Source organism: Colobus angolensis, unplaced genomic scaffold, assembly GCF_000951035.1.
Source record: "Colobus angolensis palliatus isolate OR3802 unplaced genomic scaffold, Cang.pa_1.0 Scaffold432, whole genome shotgun sequence".
In the NCBI taxonomy this organism is placed as follows: Eukaryota; Metazoa; Chordata; class Mammalia; order Primates; family Cercopithecidae; genus Colobus; species Colobus angolensis.
Window position 1 is genome coordinate 98,860 of NW_012117733.1, and position 24,643 is coordinate 123,502.

The window sequence follows — 24,643 nt, forward strand, 5'->3', positions numbered from 1 at the left end:
ACTGCACTCCAGCCTGGGCGGCAGAGCGAGACTCTGTCTCAAAAAAAAAAAAAAAAAGTCATAGCTGCATTATGGGAAATGTGGATAATGGGGGAAAGGGAACTGTGATTGACTGCTTAGGGCATGGGTTCTGGAGCCAGCTGTGTGGGTTCAAATCCCAGCTCCACCACTGATGCTGAGCAAGTTACTTCATCCCTTAGGTTGCTTATCTGTAAGACGGGAACAGTAATATAACTTACATCCTGGAGTTCGTACGAGGATTAAATAAGTGCATGTTTATTAAGTACTTAGTAATTGCTGTAAGTGTTGGTAGAATAAAATAATCGTAAATGCACGCTTACCATGCTAACACTTCCATTTCTTCTATTTGGAGGGACAGAAGCTCCTCTTCTTACCAACTGGTTTAGGTTCCCAAGACTGCTGAGAAGTCTGTTCATTTTAAGTTCAAATGACCTAACCAATGACCAGTGGGTACACATACAAATAATTTTTTTTTCTTTTTTTGCTCCAACTCCTAGGCTGGAGTGCAGTGGTGTGATCTCAGCTCACTGCAACCTCTGCCTCCTGGGTTCAAGCAATTCTTGTGCCTCAGCCTCCCAAATAACTGCGATTACAGGCGTGTGCCACCATACCTTAGAGGCTAAATTTTTGTATTTTTAGCAGAGATGGGTTTCATCACATTGGCCAGACTAGTCTCAAACACCTGGCCTCAAGTAATCCGCCCACCTTGGCCTCCCAAAGCGCTGGGATTGCGAACCACTCGCCTGGCCCACATACCCAGAATTTTAATTTTTCCCCATCATTAGCTTCTGTCTCTTCTCACTAGGACGCTGTTGTTGCTTTTGCACTTACTGGACAAGATGGAGTTAATTGTGTTCTTTAAACGTCTCAAAAGTAAGCATATACCCACAAAATACACACATACACACAGCACAGGAAAACCATCCCTGAGCGTGAGCCAGGACCCGAGATGGCCAGGCTGAAGAGTGGATTGTGAAACACTGCTCGCTTTTGATTATTGTTTTCCTGGATTGTGGTTTTGCTCTTATCTATGAAAGTTTGAAATCTGAGAGCTTGTAAGGAGAGGGGCTTTCGTACTGGAATTCCTCCCTGCCCTGGCTCGTCTGGGTGTTCTCTGTGTGCCCTCTCCGTGGTTGTACTCTAAGCTTCTTTTCGTGGAGCTCTGTGTTTTGTTATGATCATCAGTTTTGGAGCTTTGTCATATGCCTTCAAGGCCCCTTTCTCCTGGATACATTCTGGCATTTTCTCCTCCCTTTTTCTTCCTTGGTTTACCTTTGTTTGCTCCACGTGTTTCAGTTTCTACATTTTTTTCCTTCCGTTGCACCCCCTTCTCCCCTCCAAATTCCCGGTATTTTCCCTGAGGGATCACTGGAGGGAGAGCTGGGAGAGCTGAGCTTTCCACAGTGGGCCGCCGCCCTCTCCTCTCCAAGCCCATGCCACCTGTGGCTTCTGGAGTTGGTGGCTGTTCTGTCCGTTTCTCAGTGACCAAGTGATGCTGTAATCTCATAATCACACTTCCTTACAGGGGGCAGGGGTGAGGGGTAGAGGGTGCGCATCTCACCCTTTGTAATATTCCAGTTACCCTCGGGACATTCTCAGTGGAAGTTTGGGTATTTGGTTGGATGGACACACTTGATTATCAGCAAGTAGTTTGTTGACCGAGTGCCTCAGCGCTTGCTGTCTGCATGCTGGGGCAATCCAGGTGAACTGGGGGTCCTGCTACCCACTGGTTTGTTTACACAGTGCCTCAGCGTTTGCTGTCTGCATGCCGGGGCAATCCAGGTGAACTGGGGGTCCTGCTACCCACTGGTTTGTTTACACAGTGCCTCAGCGCTCGCTGTCTGCATGCCGGGCAGTCCAGGTGAACTGGGGGTCTTGCTACCCACTGAAGCTCCAGGTGTAGCACAGAAGACCTTAGGGTGCCCCTGGCAGACAGCCTTTCCTCTGCTGTGTGCAGCCCGTGGTAGAAAATCTCTGGAACCTTCTGAGACGAGGTGCGAGCAGGGCAGTTCGGTGTTAGGTGATGTTTAGTTCCGCGCCTGCCAATGCAGTGGGTTCATTGTTGTGAAAGAGGTAGTTCCATGTCCAAACTTTTGTGTCCCTGTCACCACAGGAATCTGGAAGGATTGCTGGTAGAAGAATGCAGTTCTGTCCACCGTTGGGTGGGTTCTTTTAGCAGACTGGTACCCACAGGATAAAATGTTGCCAGCCTCCATAGTGAATTGCTCAGTTGACCAGTGTCCTCCGTTAACAGCAACAACAAAATCTTAGAACCCCTCCAGCTGTTAAAAGATTCCTTCATTTAGTGTCGATTCCAGCTAAGCTTTCGGAAACTAAGCTCGTTACATGGCAGGTGATTCACTGGGGATATAAGATAACTGCAATTTTTTAATTAAAAAAACCTTTATTTTCATTATTAAAAACTATTGAAAAAGGATTTCACTATCTAAAACATTTCATTTTCATTATGAATGAAGCAAACCCAGTTTGTATTTTGGTTCAGGTCATTTGTGCATGTACCATATTTTCCTACACTACCTGCCTGAGATTTATGCATCTAGAGGGTCGTGGTTAAGATTGGGTTACTCTGTGGTGCCCCGCACGGTGCCACAGTGAGCACATCATGTCCATGGCTCTTCAGGCATGGTACTTACTTGTCCTTTCTGTGATTTTTTTTTGTTTGGTTGTTTTTGAGATGGAGTTTCGCTCTTGTTGCTCAGGCTGGAGTGCAATGGCACGATCTCAGCTCACCGCAACCTCCACCTCCCAAGTTCAAGCGATTCTCCTGCCTCAGCGTCCCGAGTAGCTGGGATTGGAAACATGTGCCACCACACCTGGCTAATTTTTGTATTTTTAGTGGAGATGGGATTTCTCCGTGTTGGTCAGGATGGTCTTGAACTCCCGACCTTAGATGATCCGCCCGCCTCAGTCTCCCAAAGTGCTGGGATTACAGGCATGAGCCACCGCGTTCAGCCTTTCTGTGATTTTAAACCAAGCTGAAGAAACTGTTTAGGACCTAGTACACTGCATTTTACCCATAGCTCTCACACTTGAAATCAGGAAAGTCCTGGTTTAAGTTTCTCGTGTCACTGATGTTGACTTCTACGACTCAACCCTTGTGCCCGCATGTTTGCCTCAGGAAACATAAGGCCCTGTGCTGAGAAAGTGAAGGAGCGATAATCTCTCATTTGCAGGGGTCTTCTCTGTTGCACTGTTTTTCCCTTGGCTTAGTCATGAACTTAACTTTGTAGTAGCAAAATGCCTAGATCGCTGTTTGCCGACCCACTCCATATAGTTTTGTAGTTTATACTCTGAAATAGGTATTTTCTTTCTTTGTACTGTGATTGAGAAATAGCTTCCTGTCCTCTCCACAGTGTCTGGTATAGTATGTTAAATACAACAGGTGGATAACTGAACGCACGTTGAATTACATTTCAGTGCTGTGTACCTGGTACATTTCCTGTCTCTTCCTACTTGTTCCTGGCATTGAGTTTCCAGCTTTTTCTCTACCATTGCATAAATGAGTAACATGCTCTTTCATGAACCTTCTGTTTTTTGTTTAATTAGAGATGGGGGTCTCGGTATATTGCCCAGGCTGACCGTGAACTCCTGAGCTCAAATGATCCTCCCGCCTCAGCCTCTCAAGTAGCTGAGATGACAGGTGCAGGTAGGCTACCCACTGCACCTGACATGAACCTTCAATTTTGACAAAACCTCCAAATGTTTTTTAAAAGATATTTTACCAGCATGTGAGTCACAAAATATCCCATTGGTAGTAGATATAGGTGCACTATATTCTTTTATTTCTTCATCTCTACCTGCCTGTTGGCTTATTTAAACTTCTAACTATGTGTGAAATGAAAGAGCATGTTGAATGAATGAGAGAAACACCATGTGGCTGTGGGGGTTTAACACACTGTATGGGCAGTGTCTAAGCATCGGAGCCAGGTATGGCTGCTCGTTGGATACGAATTCTCCCGGGGTCTCCTGGTCCCTGACATAAAGGAGTTGGAGAGCAGGATTCTGCGGGAACCAGCTCTAATGTGGCTGCTTTTTCCAGCCATCTTATTGGAAGGCAAGTGGGGAATCGCAGTGCTGTCCTAGGGAAAGTCTTGTCTCCATTTCTACTTTGTGAAAAAGCACATTATTGACAAACATCGATGCTTTACCTGGTTTTGGTAACAGATCATGTGTAACACCTGCGGACTTCTTCCCGAGGCAGGGCACTGCGTGTTGCAATACCTGCATGTGGGATGCTGAAGTTGTGTGCGGGGGTGGAGGTTGCTGCTACATAGCTTCAAGGTCGGGGGAGCGTCTTACCCACTGTTGCCATGGTGGATCGAGGACTGAAATGCAAGTTTCTGTTGGTGAAATACGTGTCCATCTTAGTGGTGATAATGACCTTTAGAACACTGATGGTTTTGCTCTGGTGAGACCTTTATTGTTGACGTTGTTGACCTTGTGTAGAGACGTACTCATTAGTCTTTTTAATTAATTAATTAATTTTTTTGAGATGAAGCCTTGCTCTGTCGCCCAGGCTGGAGTACAGTGGTGTGATCTCAGCTCACTGCAACCCCTGCCTCCCAGGTTCAAGCGATTCTACTGCCTCAGCCTCCCGAGTAGCTGTAATTGCAGGCGCCTGCCACCACTTCTGAATCATTTTTGTATTTTCAGTAGAGACAAGGTTTCACCATGTTGGCCAGGGTGGTCTCGAACTCCTGACCTCGAGTGATCTGCCCACCTTGGCCTCCCAAAGTACTGGGATTACAGGCATGAGCCACTGTGCCTGGCCTCAGTGTACCAGAATACTGATTTCTGGTATTTTCTATGATCAACATTATGTTGCATCTTGAAAGTTTTAATGAAATGGTAGCAACACTAATAAGGTTAAGGTTTTTTTAAACAATTTAAAAATAAGTTAATATAATTAATATGATTAAACTGCTCTGATTTTTTTTTTTTTTTGATTACTCTTAGGTAATTTTTTCTGCAGGATGAATTAAGAGAAGAGACACTTGCTCGTCAGGCATGGAGAGCACTTTGTCGGCTTCCAATATGCAGGACCCTTCATCTTCACCCTTGGAAAAGTGTCTCAGCTCAGCTAATGGAAATGGAGACCTTGATTCTGGTAGGATTTTGTTTTCTAGATTCATCTGGGTTTTTGATGAATTGATCTATATCTTCCTGAAGATATTCAAGAAACAATGGTGCAACATTTCTAGATCTCACATACTGCCTGGTTCCTGGGATTTGAAGTCCTATTTATAAGGATATAGCAGCTCTAAAATTTGGGTCAAAATTCTTATCTTGAATACTAGACAGAGAGGACTGGGTTATAGTGCAGCAACACATCACTTGAAAATCTCAGTGGTCTGGGCAGGAAATGTCTATGAATCACTGTTCCATGGAGTCATTATGCACCTTCCTGCAGGGTTTGTTGTGAGTGGGAAGAGCAGGGTTGGAGGTCTCGGACCGGCAATCACCTGCTCTGGCTCACAAGAGATGAATGCCATTTTTGCTCGGAACCCCTTGACAAGAAGTTAGTTGCATGTTTCTGCTGCAGCAAGGGAGGTTGGGTAAAAGAATTCCCTCCCAAGTGCTGGAGAGAGAGACAGGACATCCAGATCTGCCTACGTAGTAGATGCCGATGACACAGCATCTAATATGTTGAGCACATCTGTCAGAAAAGCATACGATGTGGAAGGAAGTGAGGTCATGCGGATTGGTGGTGAAGTGCATCTCCCTTCCAGAAATCTGAAAAACAGAACAGCTCCCTCCTCTGACTCAAACACAGCCTTCGATTCAAATTTATGTATGTATGTATATATGTATGTATGTATGTATGTTTTGAGACAGGATCTCGCCTGTTGCCCAGGCTGGAGTACAGTGGTACAATCATGGCTCACTGTAGCCTTGACCTCCTGGGCTCAAGTGATCCTCCCACCTCAGCCTCCACAAGAGCTGGGACTACAGGTGTGTCCCACTGTGCCTGCTGACTTTTAAATTTTTTGTGGAGATGGGGTCTCACTGTGTTGTCCAGGCTTGTCTTGAGCTACTAGGCTCAAGTGATCCTCCTGCCTTGGCCTCCCAAAGTGCTGAGATTATAAGTGTGATTCACCACACCCAGCCTTGATTGGGTTTTAATTATTTAACTAATGAAGTTATAAGTGCACAAATGTATCTTTTTCTAAATACTTACACAATAAAGGGTTTATTTAAAAAGGATACCTTTTTCTTTAAAAAAAAAAAAAGAGTTGCATTGTTTATACATACCAGCAAATTACTTAAGGACAGTTTAGCCCTCTGAATTGTAAACATTAGCTATGGTGAATCCTGTAAAATAAATGTGGCTCATTAAGTCAGCCACTTGACCGTGGTCCAAAGAAGTCACAAAGTTTGTCTTCACATTTTGATGAGACTAGTCAATGACAGATTACAGGTTGCTCCATATCATTGAATTTGTTAGATTAAGTTTATACAATTGTATCTTTATATGGAAGAAAGCCCGGAAAACCCTCACATGCGTGAAGGCCTTACTGTGTTGAAAGATGTTAGTATCTGTTTCCAAATCGGCTCCTTTTTCCCTCTTTCAGATTTTTCTACACATCAACCAGATGTGAGACAACTTCTCCTGCAGGTAGAGCTGAATCATTGTTCCTCCCTGGAACCATGGAAATTATTTTCTGAGAAGGCATAGTTGTATAGGCTGAAAGTTCATCCTAATTATTCTACTTTATTTAAGTACAGATTTACCTTTTTAAAAAGTCTTTTCTATGTTTGCTGAGTGAAGTTATTTTTCACATTTTGGAGTTCCTGAGCTTTTATTTTTGTAGTATATCATCTGCACACATCCGATGTCGATTACTGGGTTATTTCTCGTGGTAGGTACGTTTTCAAAACTGTTTAAACACCTACTGTGTATTGGGTTTTCACGTGCATACCATTGCCGTGTATCTCTCTAACTTAAGTAGATTCTGAAACTCATTAATGATAATCTGGTGTGAGGAAAATGATTTGTACCGACATTTCGTTAAGGGTGGTTCTAGGGATGGCAGGTGTGAGAGCGAGAATTATTATATCCTTGGCTGAGGGAGTCCCTGCAGAAAGCCCATGTATACTCGTGTCATGATTGGTTCTTTGCTTTTGCGTCAGGGATGGCCTGAATCATACAAGATGTTCAGATCTTTAATGGAAATACTATTTCTAAATGGCTTTAAATTATCTTAACATTTTTCAGATATTCGCCCAGATTTTTCTCCACCCCCATGTGGCTAATCTGTCCTTTCGCCTTGGGATTTCTGTATTGTGTGCTGAGGAGAGTTTTAGATGACGATACAGACAGACTCTAAAGAGGATACAAATTTAAAGCAGAGTCTAAGACTTTGCAGAGGACAGTGGCTGGATTCACTTGAGAAACTCAAATCTAGTTTTGAGCATTTTGATTCTACAAGTAGTTTTTTTTTTTTTTCTAAAATCTAGTTTTGAGCATTTAAACTATTAAGTATGATTCTACAAGTAGTTTATTATTACTTTTTCCAACCTGCTAACCCACAAAGTATTTCCAGTCCTGGAATCACTTGGTGAGATATTTGGTTCTGGGACCAGCTGGGACAGGCAGAGTCTTAGTGCTGAAGGTCTTCTCCTGGGAAGCGTTTTCAGAGGGGATTTACTCATCCCACGTACAGGAGGAGGCAAACCCAGTGTTCTTTAGCTGGTTCTGAGTTGACTTGCGATGATAGGTGTATGAGCATGAGTTCAGACTGTGTGGCAGGCACAGAAAATGTTAAGTTCTTTGCATGTGTTAATTCACCTAATCCTTCAACAGCCCACAGGTATAGCTGCTTTTATTGCCCCAGTGTTACAGATGACGAGACTGGACAACAAGGTGAAGTGAATTGAGCCCTGTGTTAGAAGCAAGATTTAATTTTTTCAGGCATTATGAGGCTGTGGAGTTGGTGCTCCGAAACCCTGGGGGGCACCTGCCCCTTCAAGTGCACAGAGGAGTCATCAGGAAATCCTGACAGCCTCCTACTCACCCATCCATACACTCACACCCACCCCACAGCCACACACACATACCCACACTCACACCCGTCCATCCATGCATACACCCACACACACCCTCACTCAAACCCATCCATACACTCACACCCACACTCACACCCACCCCACAGCCATACACACACCCACACTCACACCCACCCCACAGCCATACACACACACACACTCCCATCCATCCACCCATCCACACATACACCCACACACACCCACACTCAACCCCATCCATCCACCCATCCACACATACACCCACACACACCCACACTCAAACCCATCCATCCACCCATCCACACATACACCCACACACCCACTCTCGCACCCATCATCCACCCGTCCACTCACACTCACACCCATCCACATACACATGCACACACACACTCACACCCATCCATCCACACACACATACTCCCACCCATTCACACACACACCCTCATTCACACCAACCCACACACACACATACACCCCACCCCCACACACACAATTTTGCGGGCACAGACACAACTTAGATTCTTTGTTGTTCTTTCGTACTCTTTCCTCCTGCGCCACCTATCCTGTGTCCCGTGATACCTTACTACAGGGGTTTCCAAACCCCAGCCACAGATTGGAACTGGGCCGCACCACAGGAGGTGAGCATCGGGCGAGGGAACTAAGTTTCATCTGTATTTACAGCTGCTCCCCATTGCTCACAGTACTGCCTGAGCTCCACCTCCTGTCGGATCAGCAGCAGCATTAGATTCCCATAGGAGGGTGAATCCTATTGTGAACTGCAAATGCGAGGGGTCTAGGTTGTGCGCTCCTTATGAGAATCTAATGCCTGATGATCTGTCACTGTCTCCCATCGCCCCTAGATGGGACTGTCTAGTTGCAGGAAAACAAGCCCAGGGTTCCCACTGATTCTATATTACAGTGAGTTACAGAATTATTTTATTATATAGTACAATGTAATAATAGTAGAAATAAAGTGCACGATAGACGTAATGCACTTGAATTGTCCCGAAACCATCCTCCCTTCCCCTGTGTCTGTGGAAAAATTGTCTTCTACAAAACTGGTGCCTAAGTCCCCAGTGCCAAAAAGATTGGGGACCACTGTGTTACTGTCTCCCTAACAAGTGACTACACTTGAGTGACTGAAGTTTTTCCTTGAGAAAATTATGGGATCGAGGAAAGGAAAATTGAACGTGCTTGGATGTTTTCTCTCTCTCTCTCTCTCTTTTTTTTTTTGAGACAGAGTCTCTTTCTGTTGCCAGGCTAGAGTGCAATGGTGTGATCTCGGCTCACTGCAACCTCTGATTCCCTGGTTCCCTCCTGCCTCAGCCTCCCAAGTAGCTGGAATTACAGGCACGTGCCACCACACCTGGCTAATTTTTGTATTTTTAGTAGAGACGGGGTTTCACCATGTTGGCCAGGATGGTCTCCATCTCCTGACCTCATTATTCACCCGCCTCAGCCTCCCAAAGTGCTGGGATTACAGGCGTGAACCACGACACCCGGCTGGGCGTTTTCTCTTATGTTTGTTTTTTTGCTACCGTCCACCCCGAGATGTTATGATGCTATGATTCCTTCCGGTGATGCCCCTGTGAAAGGAAGACTTCAGCTGGCCTCAGTCTCATTACCAGTTTTTTTTTTTTTTTTTGAGACAGAGTCTTGCTCTGTTGCCCAGGCTGCAGTGCAGTGGTGTGATCTCTGCTCACTGCAAACTCCACCTCCCGGGTTCACGCCATTCTCCTGCCTCAGCCTGCCGAGTAGCTGGGACTACACGTGCCCGCCACCACGCCTGGCTAATTTTTTGTGCTTTTAGAAGAGAAGGGGTTTCACCATGTCAGCCAGGATGGTCTCAATCTCCTGACCTCGTCATCCACCCGCCTCGGCCTCCCAAAGTGCTGGAACTACAGGGTGGGGGGGCCTTTTTCTAAGCAAAGCTCAAATCACAGTTGAGATCAATAACTGCCACCCAAGTCCTGTAAATGAAGTAGGCACAATATAAAATTACTCCTTCTCCCGGGAGCACCAAATATGTGATTAGAAAAAGCCCAGGGAGAGGAAATAGCCCAGGATCTGCAGCCTCCCCAGCAGACGCCATAGACAGCATCATCCCGGCGGACACCAAGAAGGAAGTGCGCTGAAATTCCAATGCTGGGATTCCAGGCGTTGTCAGTTGCTGTGATAAAAGCAAGCAGAACAATATGCTGACATAGTGTTCAGTAGATTCCTTGACATTATTTTTATAGGCCTGCTACATGAAATGTCCTGATGAAGTCTGTAGATAAAGCGGTGTTACACCTTTAGGCAGAGTGAGCCTCAGTAGAGAGAATTACGCTGAAAATGTGGGCTTGATTCTTCTTCTAGGCATTTGGCATTTGGAATGTATTCACTGGCTTTTCTATTTGGGAAGGAAAGGAGTCAACATTTTTCTCAGAAAAATTCAAGCCTCACTCTTCACGCTGGGAACTGGTCCTGTGTGACTCAGTGGCATTCCCTCTTCTCCCTAACCCTCCTTTGAATAGTTGCGGCTTCCCCTGGCTAGGTGATTTTTATGTTTTTTTGTTTTTTGTGCTTTTTTTTTCCCTCTAGAATAACTCTGGCCATTGGGTAGTTGGACGAGCCAGGAGGACCTTTGTGCCGTGAGGACTGTCCCCCTGCCTGTGGGGTGGCTCTGCAATTGTGAGCTCAGATTCTAGGCAGGTGGCCATGGTTCCTTTCTGAGTTGTTTGCACAGATGCTTCTGATGAATATACTCACGGTGGAACTATTTTCTAAATCTTCTGATAGTATGAAATCACTATCGGTATTTACAGGAAGAAAGACTTAATGTCTTCTGTCTTTCTCTTTCCACATTAAAAAAAAGTATCTAGCATCTAAGAAGGTGCTCAGTAAGCATTCACCTAGAATCTGCCAATTCCCAGTTCCTTTATTGGTGTAGTGGGCACAGGCTTTAATATTTAGCCTCGTAAAGTTAGCCTTGTTTCAGATTGTAAAATTGTACAAACCCAAGATTTTATTACTTGAACGAAGATGTATGGGCCGTTTGTTTATTCCATTTTTCACTCTAATGTCACTTACAGTCCAGCTTCTAGTAAGGTATAGTAAGGTATTCTTTTTATGTTTGTTATGAAATATTCTTGCCTCATAAATAGCTTTCTGTTTTCCAGAACTGGATTGCTGCTAATGAACATGCCTGTTCCCTTTTAAATTGTGAAATTTTCTTAGTAGCTTTTCCTAGTCAGTTTTCATGACATCATGGGGAAATACCTCCCACTGGGTCATTTACAGTGGAGGGAGATTGTCAGAATTTCCTTGATAAAATGTTTATGGGTTTAAGAGGTTTATGAATCAGCTATAAATATTTGCTCTGGGTTTATGAGGCCTCTCCCCATAAACATTTTGTGTGTTTTTCTATTGCTCATTGAAATGTCTTTGGAGAATCAGCTCCTTGGGGCACATAGGCCTGGGGAAGGATTGTATGTGACACATTTTAAAAGGCTGTATTGTGAATAACCCTACATTTTGTGCTTGACTTTGTTATAACGCACAGTTCAAGTCATCAGTGCTGGGCATGAAGGTTTGAATTTTTTACAATCCCGTTCTGAGTCTGACTTTTGGTTACCTTTTTAAATGTTTTCTTTAGACCAGCAGAGAGTGACAGAGCTTACTGTTCTACTGATTCCTGCAGGGGAGACACAGTGGCACCCTCTGACCTCCTGGTTATCTTGACTGAGTGAAACTGTATGCTGAAGTCTGCGGAACCCATTATATTGGGAAATGTAGTTGTAATGAATTAAAATTTGACGGAAGCACAACTTTTGGTAAAATTCTAATAGCATAGATTAGGATTGTGTGGCGAATAAAGAACTGCAACCAGTGGTCTCAGTGTCGAGGTTGGAATTGGAGGCTCTGGTCTCCCCTGATCTGAAGTGATGGAATCATCGAATCTTTGTGGGTAATGTGGTGGGTTCACTAAAGCCTCTCATCCCAGGTGCTGGTGACTGCAGGCAGTTTCCGAGGTTCTGCCTCAATGTGCATGTTTCCTTTTTTTTTTGTTTTATTTTGTTGAGATGGAGTCTCGCTCTGTGACCCAGGCTAGAGTGCAGTGGCACAATCTTGGCTCAGTGCAGCCTCCGCCTCCTGGATTCAAGCAATTCTCCTGCCCCAGCCTCCTGAGTAGCTGAGATTATAAGTGCGTGCCACCACGCCTGGCTAATTGGTGTATTTTTAGTAGAGACAGGGTTTCACCATGTTGGCCAGGCTGGTCTCAAACTCCTGACCTCAAGTGATCCACCTGGCTCGCCCTCCCAAAGTGCTGGGATTACAGGGTGAGCCACTGCACCCAGCCTCTATTTGCATGTTTCTGATGCGCAGGAACGAGTCACCCAGGACAACTTGTTCCCTTTTCCAGCAGCCATCATTCTCGGAGTCCTACGCAGAACTTCGTGCCTCATTTGGCCCAGGACTGAGTTTCATGATGATGTCTTCTTCCCAGGTTCTCTTCTTCCTCACACGCATTCTGGGAGCTCAGTCCACTCTTTTCTCCGCAGGTGGCCATGGCTTCCTGTTTCTTCTCTTTTCCTGCTTTTTTGGCTGTAGACTGTTTCAGGGTTCACCAACATGGAGAGACAGACTCATCACTTTAAAACCTCCCTAGGATTCTGCAGAAGACATGAATGGTGGTGGTGGTGGTTTCTGGTGCATGACACAGGTGGGAGCAGGAGGGGGAAAGTACTTCATAAGAGCTCCAGCTTTGGACTCCTGACCCCGAGGCTGGACAGCAGTGACTCAGGGTGACTCCCTGTCCTTTCTGAGCTCTCAAGATTGCCCCTGTGAGTATGCATCCATTATGATTCTTGGGAGGATTGTGAGGAGATACCTGTAAACCACTGTTTCAGTCTGTTTTGTGTTCCTGTAACAATATCTGAGTCTGTATAATTTATAAAGAAAAGGTTTATTCAACTCCCGATTCTGGTGGCTGCCAGGTCTAAGACAGGCAGCTGCATCTGGTGAGGGCCTCAGGCTGTTTCTGCTCTTGGCAGAAAGAGGAAGGGGAGCAGGTGTGTACAGAGAGATCACATGGAGAGAGGAAGCAAGAGAGAAACCAAGGTCAGGCTCTTAACACCCACTCTGGAGGGAACTCATCCATTCCTTCGAGAGCCAGAACTCACCCCTGAGGGAGGACATTGACCTATTCATGAGGGATCTGCCCCCAGGACCCAGACACTCCGTGCTAGACCTCAGCTCCCAGCACTGCCACATTGGGAATCAGATTGCTACATGACTTTTGGTGGGGACAGAGCACATTCAAACCGTAGCAAGCTTTATAGCAGAGAGGTGACACTCAAACACAGCAGAGCTCTTAGGATGTTCCCAGGAGGGTGGTGGCTGCTTTTTAGATCTGGAAGTTGCTGACACAGGCTGGGGCAGGCAGGGGCTGCAGGAGGGTCTGGTTCAAGCTGAGGCCAGACAAGGAGGATGGAAAGAAGCTCTGGACTTTCTCTGCAGCAGGCTTGCTGTCCTTAGATACTGCATCAGGATGTTGGGGTAGATCAATAGTGCTGAGCCTCTGACTAGTGCATCGGAAATCTAATTTGGTAAGAGGTGCCCAGTGCCGTTCGGAGGCGGAGGATTGTCAGCAGAGCCACCAGATGCCACTCTGAAGCGTTTTCCGGAAGATGACTGCTTTCTCTCTTGTTCATTTCACTGTGTTTGTGAAGCTCTAAGATTCTTGGTGTCATCCATTCTTCACTGGAGGCTGCAGGACCCGTTGACTTTGTTTTTTTTTTTTTTTTTTACAGGAAGCACATTTCTGCCTGAAGGGCTTCATTCCCTGGGTGGGACCGGAATTTAGAGCGCCACCAAGAAAAGATTTTCTCTCCTGGTGGCTTTTTCTTTTTCTTTTTTGAATGTTTGACTGTAAGTCACTTTATTGAAGCAAAAGTTGAGGAGGCCATTCTACGCAACTTGGACTTAGAAGGCAAAATTTAAAATAGCTTTTCAATTCAGCCTCTCCTGACTTTACAAAAATGATCCTCTTCCCTCAATTTCTAAGAGTACACAAAGTATTAAGAGAGACTTACTTTTCCTAGTTATAATTTAAAAATTTCAAGAAGGCCGGGCACGGTGGCTCACGCCGGTAATCGCAGCACTTTAGGAGGCTGAGAAGGGAGGATCACCTGAGGTCAGGAATTCGAGACCAGTCTGCTCAACATGGCGAAACCCCGTCTCTACTAAAACTACAAAAATTAGCCGAGTGTCGTGGTGCAAGCCTGTAATTCCAGCTACTTGGGGGCTGAGGTGGGAGAATCTCTTGAACCTGGGGGTGGAGGTTGCAGTGAGCTGAGATCGTGCCGCTGCACTCCAGCCTGGATGACAGAGCAAGACTCCGTCTCAATAAATGAATAAATAAATACATACATACATAAATACATAAAAAATAAAAAAATAAAAATTTCAAATAGACAAAAAATAGTGATAGTCTCTAAAAGAAGGCATTCTTATTTGACCCTATTTTCCCTGGCCCATCTGATAGGATTGGATATCCGTTGTGCACAAGCCACAAGATGGAAAGCAGTATTTACTCTTGGCCATTGACATAGGCTTTTGTTTCTAGAAGATAAATGGGTCGAACATCAGCATCCCGTGGACATTATTGCAGGAAGATAATCTAAACTTTTGAAACTCTTGTGTACATTTTGGACAGCTATTTCTGTTGTATGTTCTTATGACCTTGCCAATTGGTTCAAATAATGTTTATGGCTTATTATTTCCATTTAAAATGATGCAGTCACATTTATGCTATGTGTGTATTAAAATGTGTTATTTGATGCTTTTTGACTATACAAGTTTCATCTTTTTTTTTTGTTTTTTTTTTTTTTTTTTGACGCAGAGTCTCGCTCTGTTGCCCGGACTGGAGTGCAGTGGCCGGATCTCAGCTCACTGCAGGCTCCGCCTCCTGGGTTTACGCCATTCTCCTGCCTCAGCCTCCCGAGTAGCTGGGACTACAGGCACCCGCCACCTCGCCCGGCTAGTTTTTGTATTTTTAGTAGAGACGGGGTTTCACCGTGATAGTCAGGATGGTCTCGATCTCCTGACCTCGTGATCCGCCCGTCTCGGCCTCCCAAAGTGCTGGGATTACAGGCTTGAGCCACCGCGCCCGGCCACAAGTTTCATCTTTTATGTAGCCTTACATGTTTGGAGAATTGCTTGATTTCCTTCAAGCTGGGTGTGTGGGTTTGTGAAATTCAAATAGTTATGATTTTGGCCAGGTGTGGTGGCTCATGTCTGTAATCCCACCACTTTGGGAGGCCGAGGCAGGTGGATCACCTGAGGTCAGGAGTTCGAGTCCAGCCTGGCCAACATGTAGTGAAACCCTGCCTCTACTAAAACATAGAAAAATTAGTTGGGTGTAGTGGTGCATGCCTTTAGTCCCAGCTACTTGGGAAGCTGAGGCAGGAGGATTGTTTGAACCCAGGAGGTGGAGGTTATAGTGAGCTGAGATTGCACTACTACACTCCAGCCTAGGTGACAGAGCAAGATTCTGTCTCTCAAAAAGACAAAACAAAAAACAAACAAACAAAGAAAACCCACAAATGGTTATGATTTTGAGAGCCATGTTGTGCATTTGATTGTATTTCTCTTTATTCCTTGTGATCGGAGAAGCACATGCTCTGTTGGTTTCTCCAGAGTGTCAGGCCCCAACAGCTCTGTCCCAGCAGTAGGTGGGAGTTGGGAGCCCTGGACTGGCCAGGCATCAGGGGTGTGGGGCAGCTGGTTGGTTTGTCTTGTTGACTGGCTGGATGGCCCCACACACTCTTGCAATTCTTTTGGGCCTCATTTTCTCTTTTTCCCCTTAAAATGGTGCCAGAGTCGGTGCTTTATCTTTATAACAATTAGTGCCATTCTCCGTATACGTCATAACCTACATCACAGCCCTTAGTCAGTGCGCGATGGGTTCCTTTGTCTTATCCTCCAACCTGCCTGCAGACTGGGGTGTCTACTGCAGCTAATTTCGAGCTAATACACGAACATGTAGCAAATATGCATTGGAACACGTCTCATGTTATTTACCCCAGAGAACCCAGTGTTACTCTTGATTTCATCAGTGCAGTGTCAAAGCAAAATGTCCCATGTTTTCCTTTCTTTAGTCAACACCTCTAAAATCAGCGGACTGAAGCTTTGCAGAAAATTCCGCAATATCCTTCTAAACTGTGGAATTAGCTTGTGTCTTGCATGAAGGATTTTCTGGTCTCAGTTGCAGGCCAGCACCTTTCTGTCCTCCACTCCAGTATTGATATTCTGCTCTTTTGTTTTTCGACAGAAGAAGGCTCAAGCTTGGAGGAAACTGGCTTTAACTGGGGAGAGTATTTGGAGGAGACAGGAGCAAGTGCCGCTCCCCACACATCATTCAAACACGTATGTAAAGCAGCTCGTGTTCTCTGTGTCTAGAAAGTGGGATGGGAAGGAATCTATGGGACGGGAAGGAATCTATAGGCTGAAGCCAGAGAACCCAATGGAAGAAGGGCAGTGGAAACAGGGAAATTCGTGGCCAGGCATGGCGGCTCACACCTGTAATCCCAGCACTTTGGGAGGCTGAGGCTGAGGCTGGCAGATCACTTGAGTTGAGGAGTTCGAGACCAGCCTGGGCCACAAACAGGCAAAATCCCATCCCTACAAAAGTACAGAAATTAGCACATGCCTGTAGTCCCAGCTACTTGGGGGGCTGAGGTGGGAGGGTCCCTTGAGCCCAGGAGGTGGAGATTGCAGTGAGCCAAGGTTGCGCCACTGCACTCCAGCCTGGGTGACAGAGTGAAACCCTGTCTCAAACAAAAAGGACAGAGGGAAATTCAGCCAGGATTTTTTAGGAAGAAGGAGGAGACTTGGAAGTTAGCTTGGTTTCCCCGGATAGCTCCAGGGAATATAGACCACAGGTAAGGTCAGCTTGAGTAAGTAAAGAGCCAGAAAACTAAACCAGTAGGTATAATATATTCTTAGTAGGTGTAATGGCTTTATGTTTTCAGCTTCAATTAATATTTTGATTTTGAAAAAGCTCATAAAAGATTTCCAGCCATTTATTGGCAGATGAGTCAGACTAGAGGAACTAACCATAAATATGATGAAAACATGTGGATCTAACCAAAAAAAAAACCATTCTCATTAATCATATTTCTTTGAATAATGCACATAGCATGCCCAGTACTGGGCAAGTCCCAGAAAATTTAAAAAAAGTGAGGTTTTATCAGGTTTTTGCTTTGGTGTAAGATATTGGCAATATATAATATCATTAGCAGGGAAAAAAAGACTAACTCACCTGGGTCCTAAGAAGTTGGGTCCTGGAAATTTAGTCTTTAATTGTTGTTTTAATAGAAATAGAAACGGAGATGTAACTGAGAAACATTTTTCACTTTGTCCATACAGGACAAAGATTCAGCCTGAGTTTCATCGACAAATTGGGGCACTTTTCTTAACCTGTTCTTCCTTTTGGCTCCTTGGCTGAATGAGGAAGCCAGAACTTGTGATTCCTTATTTTTATTTATTTATTTTCTGTGAGCCGGGTCTCGCCACGTTGCCCAGGTTGGCCTCGAACTCCTGGGCTCAAGCAATCCTCCTACCTCAGCCTCTCAAGTAGCTGAGATTATAGGCATGCACCACCATGCCCGACGTGATTCCTTCTTTTAATACAATATTTTATTCTTTTTGGAGGTGTTCTCTCCAAAAGAAATTTAAGATTTTTATTAAATTTCTGTGACCCTGAAAAGGTAGATCGTGTTTCCATTTCTCTTTATACTCGTTATGCTATGTTTACTAGTTTATTTTGAATGTGATTGTGGCTGTGTAGTAAAACCAAGAGCTAAATATTAAAACAGCAAAGCTTTCAAGCATTCGATGTGGTTATGGTCCCGCAAAAGCCATTGTAACATTTACATCTTAAGATGCTGAGATGATTTGGCAGTTGCCTTAGGCAGGTTAGGAAAGAGACATTGATCACAACTTTTTCCTTCCTTTCTGTACTGAGAAGTTATCAATTTCTCTCTGTGTGGAGTCACTCCGATTTTCTTTGATTCAGTCAATCCTCCCACCTCCCTTTTAATCACAGTATAGTGTCCTGAGGGGCGGAGCTGGAGGCTGTCCTTCAGGATGCAGAAGCTCCCAGGTCTGTATGCTAGGTGTAAAGGAAAAGTAGCCTCAGACCCATATAAGTGTGATTGATAATTCTGTCATCTCCTTTAAGCAGTGGCCACTTATGGACAGCGGATATGTCAGCTTTGCAATGTTAAGACCCACCAGGCTGGATAGCTTTTTCTGGGAGTGAGGGCTGGTAGATATCTATAGACTGTAACCCTTAATTAAAAAACAAATCCAGGCTGGGTGCAGTGGCTCAAGCCTGTAATCCCAGCACTTTGGGAGGCCGAGACGGGCAGATCACGAGGTCAGGAGATCGAGACCATCCTGGCTAACACGGTGAAACCCCCTCTCTACTTAAAAAATACAAAAAACTAGCCGGGCGTGGTGTCGGTCGCCTGTAGTCCCAGCTACTCGGGAGGCTGAGGCAGGAGAATGGCAGGAACCCGGGAGGTGGAGCTTGCAGGGAGCTGAGATCTGGCCACTGCACTCCAGCCTGGGCTAAAAAAGAAAAATCTTTTTCGGAAAAAAAAAAAAAAAAAAAAAAAGCAAATCCATTTTCTAGGGCCATGTTTGTTCGTGGAATAGCCACTATCGCGTGGTCCTTGTGAGCCTGTGAAAAGTGTGTAGTCTACATTCAGATGTGCTCTGAGTGTAGAATTCACACCAGGTTTTGGAGGCTTTATTTAAGAAGAAGAAAGTTGGTTGTTTCATTAATGTTTTTTATATTGATTACATGTCAAAGTGATAATATTTTGGATATATTGGGTTAAAATATATTGGTAGAATTAAATTTATTCCTTTTTTTTCTTAAAGTGGCTGGCTGCAGATGTAAAATTTAGCATTACATTTGTGGCTTCCATAATATATTACTTAGATAAATATATGCCTGTTTTAGAGCACCAGGAGAGTTGTTTTTAAGTGCCATGGTTTTTAGTGGTTTTTGTCATCTTCTGGATGTATGTGTCTAGGGTAGTAACGGGTTTTCTCTATTTCTGATTCCTTAAGGTTGAAATCAGCATTCAGAGCAACTTCCAGCCAGGAATGAAATTGGAAGTGGCCAATAAGAATAACCCAGACACTTACTGGGTGGCCACGATCATCACCACGTGTGGGCAGCTGCTGCTTCTGCGCTACTGCGGTTACGGGGAGGACCGCAGGGCCGACTTCTGGTGTGACGTAGTCATAGCGGATTTGCACCCCGTGGGGTGGTGCACACAGAACAACAAGGTGTTGATGCCCCCGGACGGTGAGCCCCCGTTTCAAAGGCTTCGATTTACAAGCCGCCATCCTTCACAATGCCTGTAGTTTTGCAAGGAGCAGAGAGAACCTTGCACAGAATCCTTAACGGTCTTATTGCAAAGGTCTCACAGTTCTTTCAGAGTTGTTTCTCAGGCTTCCTTAGCTGGAGGGAGATCGGTCCATTTTCGGATGTCAGAGCTGGTGCTGACAATGGAGCCAGCCTTGGCTTTTAGGAACTGAAAATGTGCCTAATCCTTAAATTACTTTTGGAGGGTAAGAAAGGAAGGCTGAAAGGACATCAGGATTTGAGGTCTTGTGTTCTGCGATTGGCCGTGTTGCTTTTCTTCTGCTTTAGCAAGTCGACATTTTGAACAGTAACATGGAGCGTCTTAAGCAGGCTTCTCGAATCACTTTTCATCTGTCTTCTTGGGAGGCTGTCAGGGTGTCAAGCTTTCAGAAAACCACACAGATGAGAGAAACGACATTGGTCTCAAGGGAATGGTCAAAACCCATATAGATATCAGTTTAGTTGCTATAAAGCCACTGTTCTCTATGGGGACAGTTTTACCCCCCAGGGGACACCCGGCAATGTCTGGAGGCATTTTTGGTCAGGGCTATGGGAGTTGCTACTACCATTTAGTGGGAAGAGGCCAGCGATGATGCTAAACCCCCATAGTGCACAGGACAGCCCCATAACCAATAATTACCAGGCTCAGCCTGCCAGCAGTGCTGAGGGGGAGAGAGCCTGCTGGAAAAGAATGGGCTGGACATGATAAATGCACTGAAGGAATTCGTCTGATCCCGTAAGTGAGAAAACTGAGGACAGCCAAGTACGTGAATCTCAACACACTACTCTCTATGTTTTATTGTATGATAATGGCAGCAGTGATACTTGCAGGCTCTTGATGCCACCTTGCAAATGTGTGTGGTGTCCTCTTCGTAGCTAGCTGCCTGTTTTCATCTTGAAGTGACGTGTAAACTTGGAGAGGTGAAATCCCTAGGTTCATTCTGTCCGTGGTATTAGCAGTTACCTTGCTTAGCCTTTCGCAGTATTGGAGCTTTATCATTTTTTTTTTTTTTTTGGTTATGATATATTGTTTTTCTGATTGTTGGGAATAGCCTGTGGTTTTTAACTACCGTTTGTTATGTGTAATTGATAGTCTGCTAAGAGGGGGGTCATAAAATGGCTGAAGTCAAGAGTTGCATTTATGCGACGTTTGTCAGGGTTGAACCCACTGCCATGGCGTTAGCTGATATTTTGATTCTTTATTGTCTCTGAAGAAAGGGAAAAAGGTTGTTCTTTCTTTCCTTCCTGCGTTGGGTCTTTGCACCCGCTCTTTCCTGTGCCGAGAACCTCCTTCCTTTCTGCGTCTCCCTTCTCCTCCAGCTGTCAGCGTAGCTCCCTCTTCCTCCTGCACCAAGGTTGACACTGTCCGTGCTCACAGGCCAGGTCATACCCTATCTGCACCACGTGGCTGCCTGCACCTTCAGCGTGCATCACAGTTGCAGTTGTATTGTCTTTTCTTTTTTGTTTTTCAATATCTAATTTACATGCCATAAAATTCACCACTTTAAAGTGTACAGTTCAGTGATTGTTTCACAAGGTCGTGCAACCATTATTACTATCTAATTCTAGAACATTTTTTATCACCTCCAAAGTCACTCCCCATTCTCCCCCTCCCCAGAAAACCCCTGGCAATCACTAATGTACTTTCTGTTTCTTCCTGTTCTGGGCATATTACATGCATGGAAGCCTATGCTGTGTCACTTTTTGTGTTTGGCTTAGTCACCTAAGCTTAGTGTCCTCAGGGTTCATCCTCATGGTAGCTCGTGTCAGAATTTCCTTCCTTTTTAAGGCTGAATCGTATTCTCTGGCATGGATGGATCACATTTTGTTCTCCTTTCATCAGTGGGTAGACATTTAGATGCAGCTGTACTTCCACTTGGGTGGTTCTTTGAACGGAGTACACTTTATCCCCTTAAGACAGTAAGCTGCATGGTGTGAACCCACTCATCTGTGTACAGCAGCTCTAGCACGTGCTGCCTGTGCTTGAGGAATTCTCAGTAAATGTTCACTGAGTAATTGAGTGATGTGCTGAGGAAGGTGAAAGTGCTGCTCACATGGTAGTCTGAAATAGCAAGGGAAAGAACAGTCGTTGTTATGAAGGTCGGAAGCACGTGCGCTCTCCTTCACCTTTCCTCCTGGAGCTGCCAGTAGTGCTCTGTGCACCTTCTCTCTGGACGTGCGAGCCTGGATTTCCAGCCTCTCTATTCAGGTGAGTGCTGGAGAATGGCTGTTAACTAAGTCAGGTTTTATTTTTAGTTCCCACTCCAGCTCTGCATAAGCAAATCGTAGGGTCAGGAGGCACACCCTGGGAGGCACAGTGCATGCTCATGCTTCTGGTAATGTTTGATTCACTCAGCCCCAGACCCAGCCTAAACGGGTCCTGAGTGACATTGTTAGATCTGCCTTTGAATTAAAACCGCCACTGAGATGAGAAGCTGTGGTGTAACGTTTGATTAATTTACCTATGATTTCTGATCCGTCGTGAAATAAATCAGCCTTGATGGATGAATTGTACTAATGGAATATTGAGGAAATATCAGGTCTAGTTAGAGATTTAGAGACCTTCCCCCATCTCCAACTCTGCACGCAGGTGCCACATGTTTGTGCTGCCGCACACTCAGGGTGGGTGCATTCATGCTGGGGGCCAGGTACATGCTTGGGGGCACCAAGAGGAGGGCACCAAGAGAAGGGCACACAGATGGGGCACATAGAGTGGGTGGGAACCTCAGGCCCCATCCTTGTTGCTGACGGTTTTACCATCACATTCATGACTCACTCTTCAATTTGACACTTGAGTCTTGAAAGGCCCTTGGAAAGGATGTAAAATGATTTCACTTTGTAATAGCTTCTCTAGTGAACAGTTTTAGAGACAAGTTCTGGGGTCTTGAATCTGAATACTCTAAGAGCTAATGGGTTCATTTGGTAAAAATGTATGCTGTTGCTTGAGAAAGAGGGCAGACTTTATTAATCAATTCTTCCTTCTCCTTCAGAAGACAAATGTGGCAGCAGTCACATTCTTGGAAACACCATCAAATTTGTATCCTACTGACTTTGTGCTATTAGACAAGACACAGCCACACTTAAAATGACAAGTTCAAAAAGAAAAATGAGAAAACCCTGGAAAAAGGGAAACCATGAATGTGATGGAAATATTTAAAGTCTATTCAGTTGTTAACAACTTATGCTAATTTGAGGAATTCTTCAGTGATTTTTTTAAAGAACTCAACAAAATTTAGTGGGTAATCAATATGACTTGGAGATCTTTAGTATGGAGAGCAGAGTCAGGAAATAGCAGGTTCATGGGGCAAGAGGTTTTATTGATTGTTGTAGGACAGACTAATTATTGCTTTGTAGCCAGAGGCGGTAGTTGTTCCGGAGGGAATAGTAGAATCTATTTTTTGAACAAGGGTTCTTGTTCGTGTGTTTTTTTTTCTGTCTTAGAGAGCTGATACCATTGTAAATTCTGCAACTGTACCTGGTCGATCTTTGCTGTGGTTAAACTTGAAAGGCACTGCAGAATATGAACAGCAGTTATAGCAATCCGGGGTGCATAATGTTTCTGTTTGGGAGGCTTCTTGGTGAGAGGGAGATTTTCTTACTGATTCCAGGAGTCAGAGTGGTAGAAAGGGAAGGGGCCCGTGGTTGCAGCCCAAGATCTGAGTTCTTATCTCGCCTTTGCCATTAACTTAGCTCCTTGGGTGTGTCCCCTTCTTGCGGTTCTCATCTTTGCATGAGGGGTGTTTTAGTCTGTTCTCACACTGCTAATAAAGACATAGCTGAGACTGGTAATTTATAAAGAAAAAGAGGTTTAGGCAGGGCGTGGTGGCTTACGCCTGTAATCCCAGCACTTTGGGAGGCCAAGGCAGGCAGATCACGAGGTCAGGTGTTCGAGACAAGCCTGGCCAATATGGTGAAATTCCGTCTCTACTAAAAATACAAAAATTAGCTGGGCATGGTGGTGTGTGCCTGTAATCCCAGCTACTCAGGAGGCTGAGGCAGGAGAATCTTTTGAACCCGGGAGGCAAAGGTTGCAGTGAGCTGAGATTGCGCCACTGCACTCCAGCCTGGGCGACAGGGCGAGATTCCATCTTAAAAAAAAAAAAAAGAAGAAAAGAAAAAGAAGTTTAATGGATTCACAGTTCCGCGTGGCTGGGGAGGCCTCACAGTCATGGCAGAAAGCAAATTAGAAATGAGGAGCAAAGGCACATCTTACATGGTGGCAGGCAAGAGAGCTTGTGCAGGGGAACTTCCCTGTATAAAACCGTCAGATCTCGTGAGACTTATTCACTATCATGAGAATAGCACAGGAAAACCTGCTCCCATGATTCCGTTACCTCCCACTGGGTCCCTCCCACAACATGTGGGGAATATGGGAGCTGCAAATCAAGATGAGATTTGGGTGGGGACACAGCCAAACCATATCAAGGGGGTTGTGGTATAGAATCTCTAAAGAGCTTTCCAGTTGGAAATGCCTAGGTTTGTGATCCTTGTGAAGGAAAAAAGGAAGGAGGGTTTGGGTGCTAGTTTTCCTATATAATGCACAAGGAATGGAGTTTTTTTGGAGTTAAGATCCATGGACATCTAGCCCAGGAATCTGTCCAAAGCACGGACATCAAGTTTCTGAATTACTGTTGGAGGTGATGACAGTTTAACAGATTGGGAGACGCTGTCATTAGGTCAGCAAATTACGGCATGTGCCTGGGTAGAATTTTCCCCCATAAAGAATTGTAGGCCCCAGTTCGCCATTGGAACCAGAGAACTGAGAGTCTTTAGTCCTTAGCTGAGTAATCAGCAGAAGCTGAGTCAAGTCAGTTGGTTGTGGATAACAGCCTGGGAGTATTTGCGAATTTTGTCCTTGTTTCATGGGAGAAGGGAGAGAATGCCTTTCCTTGTCAGATGGAGGTTGCAGAGCTCCAGATCTTCGAGGACACTTTGGGATTCTCCAGAGTAGTTTTCTAGTACCTGGAGTCACTGCATTGAAAAACAGTGGTTTTATTATCTTAGATGATAGTTTTACAGAGCACCTAGGACCCCGTGCAGTCCCATGTTTTCCTGCGTTGCTATTTTAAATTAATATAAGCTATGAATTAATGCAAGCCTTCATTAGCCTGTGAAATGGTCCAAGGAAGGAGAAACAGCATGGCGGCA

General features: G+C 44.9%; 1 protein-coding gene across 2 annotated transcripts in view; it reads left to right on the top strand.

The window, feature by feature from the left end:
- The window catches only part of SFMBT2 (Scm-like with four mbt domains 2), a 255,408-nt gene that overhangs the window by 24,883 nt on the left and 205,882 nt on the right, over window positions 1-24,643 (top strand). For both annotated transcript variants that reach the window (XM_011957050.1, XM_011957049.1), the window contains exons 2-4: window positions 4,999-5,149; window positions 16,385-16,479; window positions 19,195-19,435. In XM_011957050.1, the coding sequence (XP_011812440.1) occupies window positions 5,050-5,149; window positions 16,385-16,479; window positions 19,195-19,435 (436 nt within the window). In that variant the 5' untranslated portion in view covers window positions 4,999-5,049. The remainder of the gene's footprint in view (window positions 1-4,998; window positions 5,150-16,384; window positions 16,480-19,194; window positions 19,436-24,643) is intronic.